The following is a 12,537-nucleotide window of genomic DNA, read 5'->3' as shown; positions in this document are numbered from 1 at the left end:
GAGGTTCAACTGGGATTTAGTGGACAAAAGCCAATGAAAACAACAGAAAAATATCTGAAGATCTATGAAAATTCTCAAATACTCTTACCTGGGGTTGTACAGGTTAAAGTCACTTATGAAGTGATACTTTTCCATAGTGACCTTACACAAAGGTTATATATTACCTATCCTTCTAATGTTTAAACATTAGACATGTTTAAACATTAAACATTTAAAGAAAATCTCTAACCTTCCTTGTTCATCACAAAGTTACAACAAATGCAATATGTCTTTGTACATTTTATTAGTAAATATTTCAGTATTTCATCAGCAAACTTAACCTGAGTTCTCTGTTGGCTCTATTGTAAAAGATATTAAATATCTGTTACAAAAGGTACAATACTATAATAACTTGACTATAGTAGCAGGTCATTTCCACTTCATTTCTCACAGTACTCCTTGGAGACAGAAAAGGATTACTATCATCATTTTATACGTGATCATCTGTTGCAGAGAGCTCACGTGAGTTGTTCCAGGTCAGACAGGAAGATTGTACTGGTGCAAAAACCGTAATCTGAATCTCTGAATCTGTGTATTAAATCATTAGATAATCCATGTGTGTGATTGGCCAAGGGCTCCAATTCCATTGTTTGCAATGGAATTCCATTGCTTTAATACTGGATCATTCCTCTTTCTGTTATGGGAAACAATCTAATTTTTTAAAATTTTATTTTATTTTTATTTCTGTGCTCACTTCAATTGTTTTTAATTGGTTTTACCTGTATTTTACTCTTTAGATAGAAAATTTGTAAATTTTAGCATTTTTATGAAAATTGGATTATCTTTAAAATAATTATAAAAGTGAGTCCTAATGATAATTTTACAGCAGATTTTGTCCAGGAGACAGATTTGTTAAAACATTAAAAATTATTCTTTTGCATAGCTCTGATGAAAACACCTTGTAATTGGCAAAATTTTCATGAATATTTATGAGGTACCTTGAAATTATCAGATGCAAGATGATACGTGATCAGTTCATACAGAATTCTAAGTATGTATGTACCTAAATGTACATATGTGTTGTAAATGTTGGAAGAGCCCAGGAAAAGCTCATTAAAGGCCAGAGGAAAGGCTGATACCAAGTAGCTAAGGATTTATCAGGATTTCAGTGACTATACCTTTTACCAGTGCCTCTGCACAGTGCAGTGTAGCCACTAGGATTTCACATTAAATGGGACTGGGATACAGCTGTGCAGCCTCTCCACTTCAGAGAATTGGTATATATATTCAGGTATATGCCCACCACCTAAATGGTTTTATTTCTTAGATTTCAGAATTACAGACTTGTTGGGAAATAACCAACACTAATACTCACAGTATAGTACAATATCTGCCTCAGCTTATTGACTGAAAGAGATTTCATAGAGCCAGATGGTGCTGTACGGTGAAATGCAGCCGATAATGAGAAACAGAAAATGTCATCAAATAATAGAATATTCATTTTTCCTGAGCAAATGAGCCACTACATGTGAAATAATACAGATGACTTATGTTCATTTAACATCATACAGATGATTTATGTTCACTTGGCAGTAAACAGGAGAGTTAAGATTGCGAAAGAGTTTTCCAGATTATGTCTAATTCTATATGCTTATAAATTCTTAGGGAAAAAAAAAAATCACATTGGGAATTCTATTTTTGCATCTTCGTGACTAGTTAGAGATGATGTTTTTTTTCCTTGTGACACGCACAAGTCTATGGGGCCAGATGGGATCCACCCAAGGGTACTGAGGGGGCTGGCGGAAGTGCTCACCAAGCCACTTTCAATCATTTATCAGCGGTCCTGGCTAACCAGGGAGGTCCCAGTTGACTGGAGGTTAACAAATGTGACGCCCACCTACAAGATGGACCAGAAGGAGGATCCGGGGAACTACAGGCCTGTCAGCCTGACCTTGGTGCCAGGGAAGGTTATGGAGCAGATCATCTTGAGTGCCATGACACAGCATATACAGGACAACCAGGCGATCAGGCCCAGTCAGCACGGATTTATGAAAGGCGGGTCCTGCTTGACCAACCTGATCTCCTTCTGTGACCAGGTGACCCGCCTAGTGGATGAGGGAAAGGCTGTGGATGTGGTCTACTTGGACTTTAGTAAAGCCTTTGACACCGTTTCCCATGGCATTCTCCTGGAGAAACTGGCTGCTCATGGCTTGGATGGGTGGATTCTTCGCTGGGTAAAAAACTGACTGGATGGCTGGGCCCAAAGAGTTGTGGTGAATGGAGTTGAATCCAGTTGGCGGCCGGTCACAAGTGGTGTTCCCCAGGGCTCAGTATTTGGGCCAGTTCAATTTAATATCTTTATCAATGATCTGGATGAGGGGATCGAGTGCACCCTCAGAAAGTTTGCAGACGACACCAAGTTGGGCAGGAGTGTTGATCTACTTGAGGGTAGAAAGGCTGTACAGCGGGATCTGGACAGGCTGGATCGATGAGGCCAGTTGTATGAGGTTCCACAACGCTAAGTGCCAGGTCCAGCACTTGGGTCACAACAACCCCATGCAATGCTACAGGCTTGGGGAAGAGTGTCTGGAAAGCTGCCTGTCGGAAAAGGACCTGGGGGTGCTGGTCGACAGCCGCCTGCAGTGTGCCCAGGCGGCCAAGAAGGCCAATGGCATCCTGGCCTGTATCAGAACTAGTGTGGCCAGCAGGAGTAGGGAAGTGATCGTGCCCCTGTACTCAGCACTGGTGAGGCCGCACCTCAAATACTGTGTTCAGTTTTGGGCCCCTCACTACAAGAAGGACATTGAGGTGCTGGAGTGTGTCCAGAGAAGGGCAACGAAGCTGGTGAAGGGTCTGGAGCACAAGTCTTCTGAGGAGCGGCTGAGGGAACTGGGGTTGTTTAGCCTGGAGAAAAGGAGGCTGAGGGGAGACCTCATCGCTCTCTACAACTACCTGAAAGGAGGTTGTAGCAAGGTTGTAGGTGTTGGTCTCTTCTCCCAAGTAACAAGCAATAAGACAAGAGGAAATGACCTCAAGTTGTGCCAGGGGAGGTTTAGATTGGACATTAGGAAAAATTTCTTCACCAAAAGGGTTGTCAAGCATTGGAAGAGGCTGCCCAGAGAAGTGGTTGAGTCACCATCCCTGTGGTGCTTAAGGACATGGTTTAGTGATGGACTTGGCAGTGCTAAGTTAACGGTTGGACTTGATGATCTTAGGGGTCTTTTCCAACCTAAATGATTCTATGAATCCCTCTATAAATTTTAAGCCAAGTGCTTCTTCCTGTGCACTTCAGTTTTAGGTGAAGAACAATACATTTTTCCCTTTAAAAAGTTTTCCGTTCGAAGGAGCTAATAAGGCCTAGATTCCTGTCAGTTGTTTCTCCTTCAGGTCCTTCATATTCCCTACAACTTCCCCTCAGTTTCCCACTTCAGTACTTCCCTGCCTTTAATACTTCCAGTAATAACTCCACTTCAACTCCTTGAAATCCCCCAAAAGTCATTGCAATGCATTCATACTACTGCCAAGTCCCAGCATATTTTTATCCAGCCTGACAATGGGGAAAAAGCTGTTGCAGCTGGCTTGTAGGTTTGTGTGTATTACCTGGTTAGATAACCCATGTATAATGGGCGGCCAAGGGACCCCTGCCCCGGCTGCTGTTCAAGGCAGGAAAGGACAATGCTCTCCCTGCCTTCTCTTCCCTGCAGGGTGGTAACAAGAACTCCCAATCCCTGCCAACAACTTGTGCCACACTTCTAGGAATTCAGCTCCTTTGAAGTGTCCACCTCTTCGACAAATAGGGCAAAAATTGCACACGGATATGATTTCATCACTTCATTTCTGTAGGAAATCAGACTTATTTTTTTAGAAGAGAGACTTAAAAATTCTGACATTGCAACATAGCATGTAAATGTATCTGTATGAAGGAGTAGCTCTGCGACTATTTTGAAAGGAGGAGGAGAGTGGTTGATTATGAAGTATTCCTGGATTGTGGCATTAATGTGGAGTTTGAATCGTCAACTGTCACTTGGATCAGCAGTGTGGAATTCTTTGAGCTGGAGATTCCTTTTCATGTCCCTTTGGTGGGGAGCTCTTAAAACTGTGTGCTCTTCAGCCACATGGAGCATGTTGACTACACATGCGCCTCTTACACATAAGAAGTTCATATGCAAAAAGATACTTGCTTTTGTCTTTTCTTAACAGTTACAACTAAAAAAAGACATGAAAACAAGAAGAAAAAAAAAATCTCTGAATAGTAGTAGGAGAGAGCTGAAGGCATGAAGGCAAGTAATAATTCATAGTTTACTGTGGAAACTGAGTAAATAGCGAATGAGAAGGATAGGTTACATGCTTTTTGTTTGCTCCAGTTATCAAAAAAATGCAATTACATCCCACATTACAGTTAAGATCAAGGGGTTATAAACACAAACCAGAATATGGAAGGAAGGTGCTTGAAATATTTTTAAATGTTAGTTTTTGCAGTATTTAGGAGCCAGTGAAAGTTATGTTTGAGAAGTCCAGGTAGATGGGTAAGATTACAGAGAGAGAAAACATAGCAGCTTTTTTCGGTTTTTTGGGTTTTTTTTGTTTTTAAAAGAAAGGGGATCAAGGGGAGACATAGAGACTTACAGACCAGTTGGCCTAACTTTAATAGTAGAAAAATAACAAGATTATTAAATAAACACCAAGATTATTAAATAAATAATTTGTAATTATAGAGAGAATAACAAAGTGATAGAAAACTATCAAGGTGGATTTTTGAGAAGAGGCTGTAGCAAAATTGCCTCATTTCCATTTTATTACAGGCTAACTACTCTGGAGGGAAACAATACGTGTGATCTGTCTTGACTTTATTAAGGCTTAAACATAGTCCCACATGATGTTCTCATAAATAATTTTGGTAAATAGTACCTAGTTAAGTTACCATGAAAAAAGTTAAGAGTGATTGAAAAAGAAATTCTAAAAGTAGATTCCATTATTTGCTTGCAAAATGGAAGAATATAACATACCCAAATTTGCCTGATCTGGATTCACATCTCTTTAATTTCCTACCTGATGGAAGTCTGAAGCTGGAGCACGCTCAGTGAAAATTATATCTTTATATAAGTTTTCCAAGTAAATTTTCCAATGAACAAATGTGAGCAGATTTCACAGGAATAGCAGAAAAGAAAAGATGGAATTATGTTTTAACAATTCATTCACGCTAAGAACAGAAAGAGAGTTTATTTATCTTTCTTCACTACATTTGGTCTTTTACTAACTTGGTCTCAAATATTTCACTGAAGAAGGAAAGAAAAGTAATCATAGTGTCACTAAACTATTGTGAGCCATATTAAAGCTTCAACTAAATGTTGCTGGTCTCATACATTTCTTGTCTGTTATACATATAACTTAAAAGCCCTGCATATTTATCTGAGTGCATTCAGTATTCTTTCTTCACTGACTTCAAGCCTCAACTCTTCTGTAATTTCACAGTGGTACAGTGGTACAATGTGATCTGATTTTGCAATTAGACTCTGCAGCAGTTTTGCAGAAAATCCTATTCTCTTTAAAACAGGAGAACTTCAGGAGAGTGATCAAGGACAGGTCAGCAACTGTATTTCTTTCTTTAGATTTACTGTATTCATCTGAGAGGATATTTATTCCATATTAGTACTGTTGAGAGATATGGCAAATTAAGGAGTGTGCAAGCAAAGCTCTCTCTTTAGAGCAACATTAATCTCTAGCATCAATAAAGTGTAATCTAGGACTCAAGCCCTTCTTTGTTTTTATTAATATGGTCTTTTGTTGCTGAAGTCTGGCAGTTTACTTCTGAATATCTTGAGAGCTTGAAAAACATTTGCAAGATGACAGTAGATAAGAATTAAGATTTTGCCTGTGTGACAGTATTGGACAGTCTGATTGCTTTTGGAAATGTATTTTAATATTTGCTGGAATGGATGAATTTAGTTGGCTGCTCCTAGACAAGCATCTCCAGAACAACTTTTCAGATGGGTTTCTTATGCATTAGCAAAGTTTGCATCTGCCAATGCAACATTTAAGTGTTCCAGATTTAGCAGTAGACAGTGGCATTTGGAATCACTCAAGCTGAAAGTGAAAAGCCATTTGACTCTTCCAGATCCCTGTAGAACACTGTTAAAAGACTTAAGTACAATTGATAGATAGAGTTGCAATTCATCTGGCACTGAATGTTGGCATCATAGATCTGGTTCTTATGCTTGCACGGTAAGAGCACCATTTTAGCTTATCCTCCTGCTCTTTGTGCAAATGACAGTCACAAAGAGGAGGCCAAATAAAGTTCATAGCTGAAGAAGCTTTCATGCCATAGTTGGTAATTTATCTTTGTGTGTTTATAACAGTCTTAACAAGCTGTACAATACTAAAATATTGGTTCTTTTCAACCATGATATGGCAACCAAGCCCTGGTATACTTGCTGAGATATAGAACTGAATTTAAAACTTCCTCTCCTTTTTTGACTTCCATGTGGACTGGAGCTAAAACTTAGATATCTTTATCTGTTCTTTTTTTACAAAAGATATGGTTATCATTTCAATCTGATTGAAAGAATATGCTGAAGAATACAGTAGTAATAGTTGTGCTGTTGTCAACAACTAATAAACACTGAAGCTTGCCAGTGTCCTTAAAGAAGTCATGAAATGCACAGGGCACAATAACACTATCTGTCAGTGTCTCCATTATCTGCCTTTTATGTAATACAGGATCATGTCTTGTTCAAATAGTGATTCAACAGCTCTCGGAAGTAGTCAATAAAATTAAGAGTGTATGTGGTAATGATGCAACAGGCCTGTCAAGCTCTTTATGATATCTAATAAATCCAACTCTCATAGGTGGGTGAATGAAACAAGAACATATATTTTTCTTACTTGTCTGTGCATATACAGTGATCAAGGTCAGTGCAGTGTGCACATTTTTTATATTCTCAGTACCAGCAGGCAGTTTTTGCAGTCTTGTCCTCCCACTGCTTTAATCCAATCCTTTATGTTCTTCTCTTGCTGTCTTCCTTCTAGTGCCTTTGTTGTACTTAATCCACTTATTAGGATACATAGTAAACTGAAATAGCTTTGGTTATTGAAATATTAGACATGCACAGATTCTTCTAAATACACCTAAAATAAACTGACAATCTTAATTAAAGAAAAAAGCAGCAATCACAGATAAGGCAAGCAAGCAGAACAGTGCTGTTAGATGATATAGAGCAAATAAAATTACCAGTTATTCAGTCATCTGCCTGGCTGGGTATGGAGAGAAATGTTACTTAAAAAAAAAAAAAAAAAAGAAAAACAAATTATCAGAGCAATGCATTTGTTTGAAAGAAGTGACATTGGTGTTATTTTCTAGGAAAAATTCACATTGCATTCTAAACCTGGAGGGGCCAAATTCCACTCTAAAAACCATATTCCAGATGGTCTCTTGCTAAGAAACATATTGTCTTCATGTCCTCTGACTATGCAACATCTACATTTCCCCAAGCCAGAAGGCCATCCCTATCTTTTACCAAATCCGTATTTCCGAACTACCCCCGAGTCGTCTTCCCCTTTCCCTGTTGTAATCTGCATGCAAGCCATATCCGTCAGCAGAATACCAGTTCTCTGAGCAACTTCTATCCTGAGCCTGCGCAAATCTGTACCCCAACTTCTGCTTTGGATATACGTGACTATTCCCCAACGCCTGTACCTGACTAGCCAGCTTCAGGATTGTGAAGGCAGCCAGCGCAGACATCAAACACAAAGCACCGCAGCCTCACCCCCATTTGTGGTCTCCTGTGTCAAATACTACTGTGATCAGCTGCATTTCTGGGAGTTTCCGGTGCATGAGGCCTCAGGTGAATCCCACGTCTCTGATACTACCATAGCTGACCATATCTAACTGAGCCCTGCAAGAGGACACCTCCAGAGCTCTGCTCCTCTTTTACGATCCCAGATGATCGCTCACCCCCACAGATAACCTAACATAAAATAGTGAAGACATGAGAGAGCACGAGGGGAGCGAACCAGCTGGTAAACCGCATGAGGAGTGCTTACATGCCACCTATTTGGCTACCCAGCTCTGTAACAACTTTCAAAACTAGCACCACTCTTGAAAATAATCCCCCTGACTGAGGGACCTGCAGTATTAACTGGAGAAAATACAGTGTTGTCTTCACATAAAACATAGGTTTAGCGATACTGCTCCTCTTTCAACTGTATGTAGATTATCTTTTATAGAAATAAGAGCATATTATTAGTATTCAAAAGGTTATTCACAACAGATTAGCCAGCTTCTCTCAGATACACAAGAGGGACTACTGCAGTTTGATCCATACTCTGAACTCTGATAGAAACAAAGAGGACTCTGCAGTAGGGGCATTGGGAAGGACTGACTCCCAGTGATGAGACATTCCCGTCTTTGCTCTTTTCTTATCCCAAAACTCTTCACATAACCTTGTCAGAGCAGTCTGAAATCCTGCCTATAATCTGTGTTAGGTTACCTCTGATTGCTTATCTTGATAAACATGTATAGATGAGAAGTGCACAAAGCCAGAGTAGAGAGATGGAAAGCTGCTTCTCTCAGTTCGTTTGGCTGCATTCAGTCAGTGTGTTGAATGTCAGAACCTGAGGTGAAATTCTTGGATGATTTCAGTTGATTTTGGAGCAAATCTAAGATTAATGTGAATGGTTTTATATTTTAGAATTTATTGTTATTAAAGATGGTGATTCAGGAGATGTAAACCTTTGACTTGAGCCGAGAACTGATATACTGAGGCCTGTATTATTTCATATTGACTTGTATTTCATTAATAATCACGATTGTGTACTTCATTTTAGTTTTATAAAACTTAGACAATGAGAGTTAAGTAACGCCACTGTTTTTTTTCTGAAAGTGTTTATATTAATTTTGTTTAATATTTACAGTAGACATCTACTATCAATACAGTATATTTTAAGAAACTTATTCCCATACTTGCTCCATAACTATAAATCAAAATAGAAAAAGCAGATTTTTAATGCCCAAAAAAATCAGAATAAAGATTACATGGGCTTAAATTCCTCAAAGCATTTTAACCAACATTCACGCTTCATTTTTCTTTCACAAGATCTAATTTTGAGTATGAGGCCCAAATGATTACTTCAGTAACCAAATGCCAGTTATTAACAGTTACATAAGTGCTTAGTTTGATACAAGTTCTCAAGAGATTTTTCTTCTTTTAGGATAATTATTTCTTAATTTATTGACTAGCAAGTATGCAAAAGCAGAAGTTTGAGAGAGTTTTGCCTCTTCCCTCAATGTTACCTTATTTTCTCCATGTTTAACTAGGTATAAATGATAGTAAATAGCACATTCTGCTTATCGGTTATATTGGTTTATGCCTCTATTTTTTTAATTAGGAATGTTTTGTGTTTGCTGTTCTTTTATAATCTTGGAAGTGTCAGTTTGTAATTTGTATTAGATATCGAATTATAATAATCTGTTTTAAATTGCTTATTACTTCAACTGTTGGCATCAGAAATGGCTATGCATTGTTTCTGAATTCAGCTATTTTTTCTTGGAAAGTTGTAGGAAAACCGGTCAGTAATTTCAGAGAATTTTTGAAGGGAGGGGAGAGTCATTTCATTTATGTTAACACATTCTTAAAACTGTTTAATTGAGAAATCCTTGTGTTTCCAGGTTCTGGAAGGAGTTAAAATTTGTTTGTCTGATGATGACCCACCCAAGACAAATCATTATACGCATCTAAAAATCTCTGCGTACATATTCTTTGCAGGACCTAGGGGCTGAAAGCATTGTTTGTTCTCTTAGGCTTCTGTGTGCACTGAGAATGCACTATAAGGAGGACAGCTTGCTGCCAAAACTTTCTCTGTTCCAAGGCTACTGTATCTGAGAAGGTCTTTCCCTGTAGTTTTTGTGGGTGTTTCATAGAGGGTAAAGGCATTTGTAAGGCCTGTTACACCACGGGAAGAGCATATCTTGGGAGCTTGTTGAATATCATTCTATTACTCTTATTGTCCAGTACTATTACTTATTGTCACCTTATGCTGGAGAGAGTAGACGGCAACAGAAAATTACATTTTTCTGTGAATAATAAATTTGATTAGTGGGAAATAAAATCCCTGAGACAATAAACTGTATGTGCCTGAGGCTGTAAAGAAACTGTGCACAATTTTTTTAAAAAATCAGCAGAATCTCATCATCATGAGGTAGAGCCCTCAAATATTGTCAGGGTGTAATGGCTTCTTTCTGCCACTCCTTGTTTCTCTTTTCCTTTGCTGCTTCTTGCTTCTTACTAATTTCCTCCGCTCCAGTGTGGCTCCTCCATCGGTTGTGGTCCCTTCGGGGGTGTTACCTGCTCTGCCATGGAACACCTCCCGATGCACTGGCCTTGTTGCCTTTTTGGGGAATTTACGGCCTTTTCTTAAATGTGTTTTCCCAGAGGTGCCACCATTTTGGCTGCTGGTCTCAGCTGTGCCCCGCGGTGGGTCGGTTGGAGCCGGCTGGAACCGGCTGTGTCCGGCACGGGGCAGCCCCGGCCTCTCCTCACAGAGGCCACCCTGCAGCTCCCCTCACTACCAAAAATTTCTCAGTTATGCCCAATATAGGGTCACAAAATCATGCCCCACAAATACTAGCGAACAGTTTAAGACATTCATTAGTAGTAAAACCACTCCTGCCTAGTAAATACAAGACCTTTGATAGCAAAATGGTGTGATGGTGAGCTTTTCTGGAGCAGTAACCTTGAATTCCAAATATTCTGTTTGAGGCAATTTTGTTGAGAAGATACCATAAAATACTGTGACCGGAAAAGCAGAAGTCCAGTGCTTTGACACTGGCAAGCATACGGAGTGTGCCTCGATAAACTACTATTTAGGCAACACGTTGTTGAAAACAAATGTCTTCTCCCCAAACCAAAAACTGTCCCAAATGTCCCCACAATATATTTACCAGCTACTTTACAAATAGTAGTATCATGTAAATTGAAGATCTTTATCATATTTGTTGCCATTGTGTCAGAATATCACTCCATTTCTTTCTGGGGAGACTGGGAAAAAGAAATTTAACTTGTGCACAGAAGATGAAATATGTTATAAAAAGTCAAGGGAATTTGAGAACTGTTTACGAGTAACTCTGCCTTTCTCTGTGAATTAGGGCATATGAACTTCAAACCCAGCCATATTTCTATACGCAGGCTGTGGTGTGACTTTACTTTAGCTTCCACTCTGCCTCTGGCCTCCCAGCTTGCTTATCTGAGTCTCCTTCAGAGGCTGCCAAAGTATGTGTCCTCCACACCCCCTCTGGCTGTGACTTGACACCACATCATCCCCAAACATTCTTAACTTATCAAATATTTTAAAATACATTGCGATATTTGAATGTTCTTGCAAGTTGAACGCTTTCATTGTCCAAGCTGAGTAAAATGTAAACAATAAAGTAGCACAGAGTGAAAACTAAATTGACATGCGGAACTGCCAGTGAACGAGGTACAGATATACATCTTTTATTCTTAACACTTTTAACTTTACAGTTTCCTATAAAGATTAAAATTTTCATTTGAAGTCCGTTTTTGTTTGCTGACTAGTCTGTTCTGTATTTATGTAAAATGTTTATAAACCTGAATATGAATTCACATTTTCTTTTCTTTTTTTTTCCTCTTACTTCCTCTTTCAGGAACTTGAATTTCAGGATCTGACGGCAGTTTTACACTGTATTCACTCCTTTATAGCAGCAAAAGTGGCATCTGTGGATCCGGTATTCATAGACAGTCAGAGCATTGCAAGAAAATATATGTATAGTAACTGATATCAGATTATATGTTGTGACTATGGAAAATAAATTATTTTCTTAAAGAAAGTAGTTATTTCATGCACAATATTGCAACTTTGTGATTTTATAAGAAGTCTATAGTTGTGTTATCTGTAACGTTAAGAGTTTTCACAATTCGTTAAACATTTTGAATCTATGAGTTAACAAATATTAAGTCAAACTGAATCAGTTTGTCATCTTCAGCATTAATACAAAATTCTGAGTGAATATTCATTCAAAAATATGTTATGTCATTTTGATTTCTGCTGTCATGGTCATACATACTCCCCCATATTACATAGAAACGTGGAATAACATCTGAAAAGTGTGTCTCCAAAATTTGGCCTCTAAGTCTGTTTTGAAAAGTGCTGGGCACACAGACAATTTCTACAGCAAAAAAAGAACTAATTATTGAAGACAACTGCCATAGGAATTGGACTTTTATCTTGCTTTGATATGTTTGAAAAATAATAGTTCTGCTGTCCAGTTCTCTCGAGGCCTGAGAGTTTAGCTCTGGCAAAACACTAAGTACTGTTTCAGATTGAGGAAAAGACTTAAGCACACACTTGACTCTAAGCATATTAAGAAGCCCCAGTGTATGCACAAGGTAATGTTAAGTATGTATTTAAATATCGTGGTAGATCAACTGAAGAGCTTTAGAGTCTGCTAAGGAGCCTAACTATAGGCATTCAGTTTTAGCAAACTTGCCATAGGGTTTTCTTATCTTCTAATAAAGCTTCCATGAGTCATTCGTTTATTCGTTC

The 12,537-nt window shown here is 38.6% G+C and overlaps 1 protein-coding gene across 1 annotated transcript in view; it reads left to right on the top strand.

The window, feature by feature from the left end:
* SNTG2 (syntrophin gamma 2) overlaps positions 1-11,770 on the top strand; it is a 313,450-nt gene extending 301,680 nt beyond the window's left edge. Inside the window, exon 17 of the mRNA XM_076335436.1 lies at positions 11,639-11,770. Coding sequence (XP_076191551.1) covers positions 11,639-11,770 — 132 coding nt within the window. The remainder of the gene's footprint in view (positions 1-11,638) is intronic.
* The last annotated feature ends 767 nt before the right edge of the window (positions 11,771-12,537 follow it).

The sequence above is a fragment of the Aptenodytes patagonicus genome, chromosome 3 (genome assembly GCF_965638725.1).
Source record: "Aptenodytes patagonicus chromosome 3, bAptPat1.pri.cur, whole genome shotgun sequence".
NCBI classification, from domain to species: domain Eukaryota; kingdom Metazoa; phylum Chordata; class Aves; order Sphenisciformes; family Spheniscidae; genus Aptenodytes; species Aptenodytes patagonicus.
This window is presented reverse-complemented; position numbering and strand designations above follow the sequence as displayed.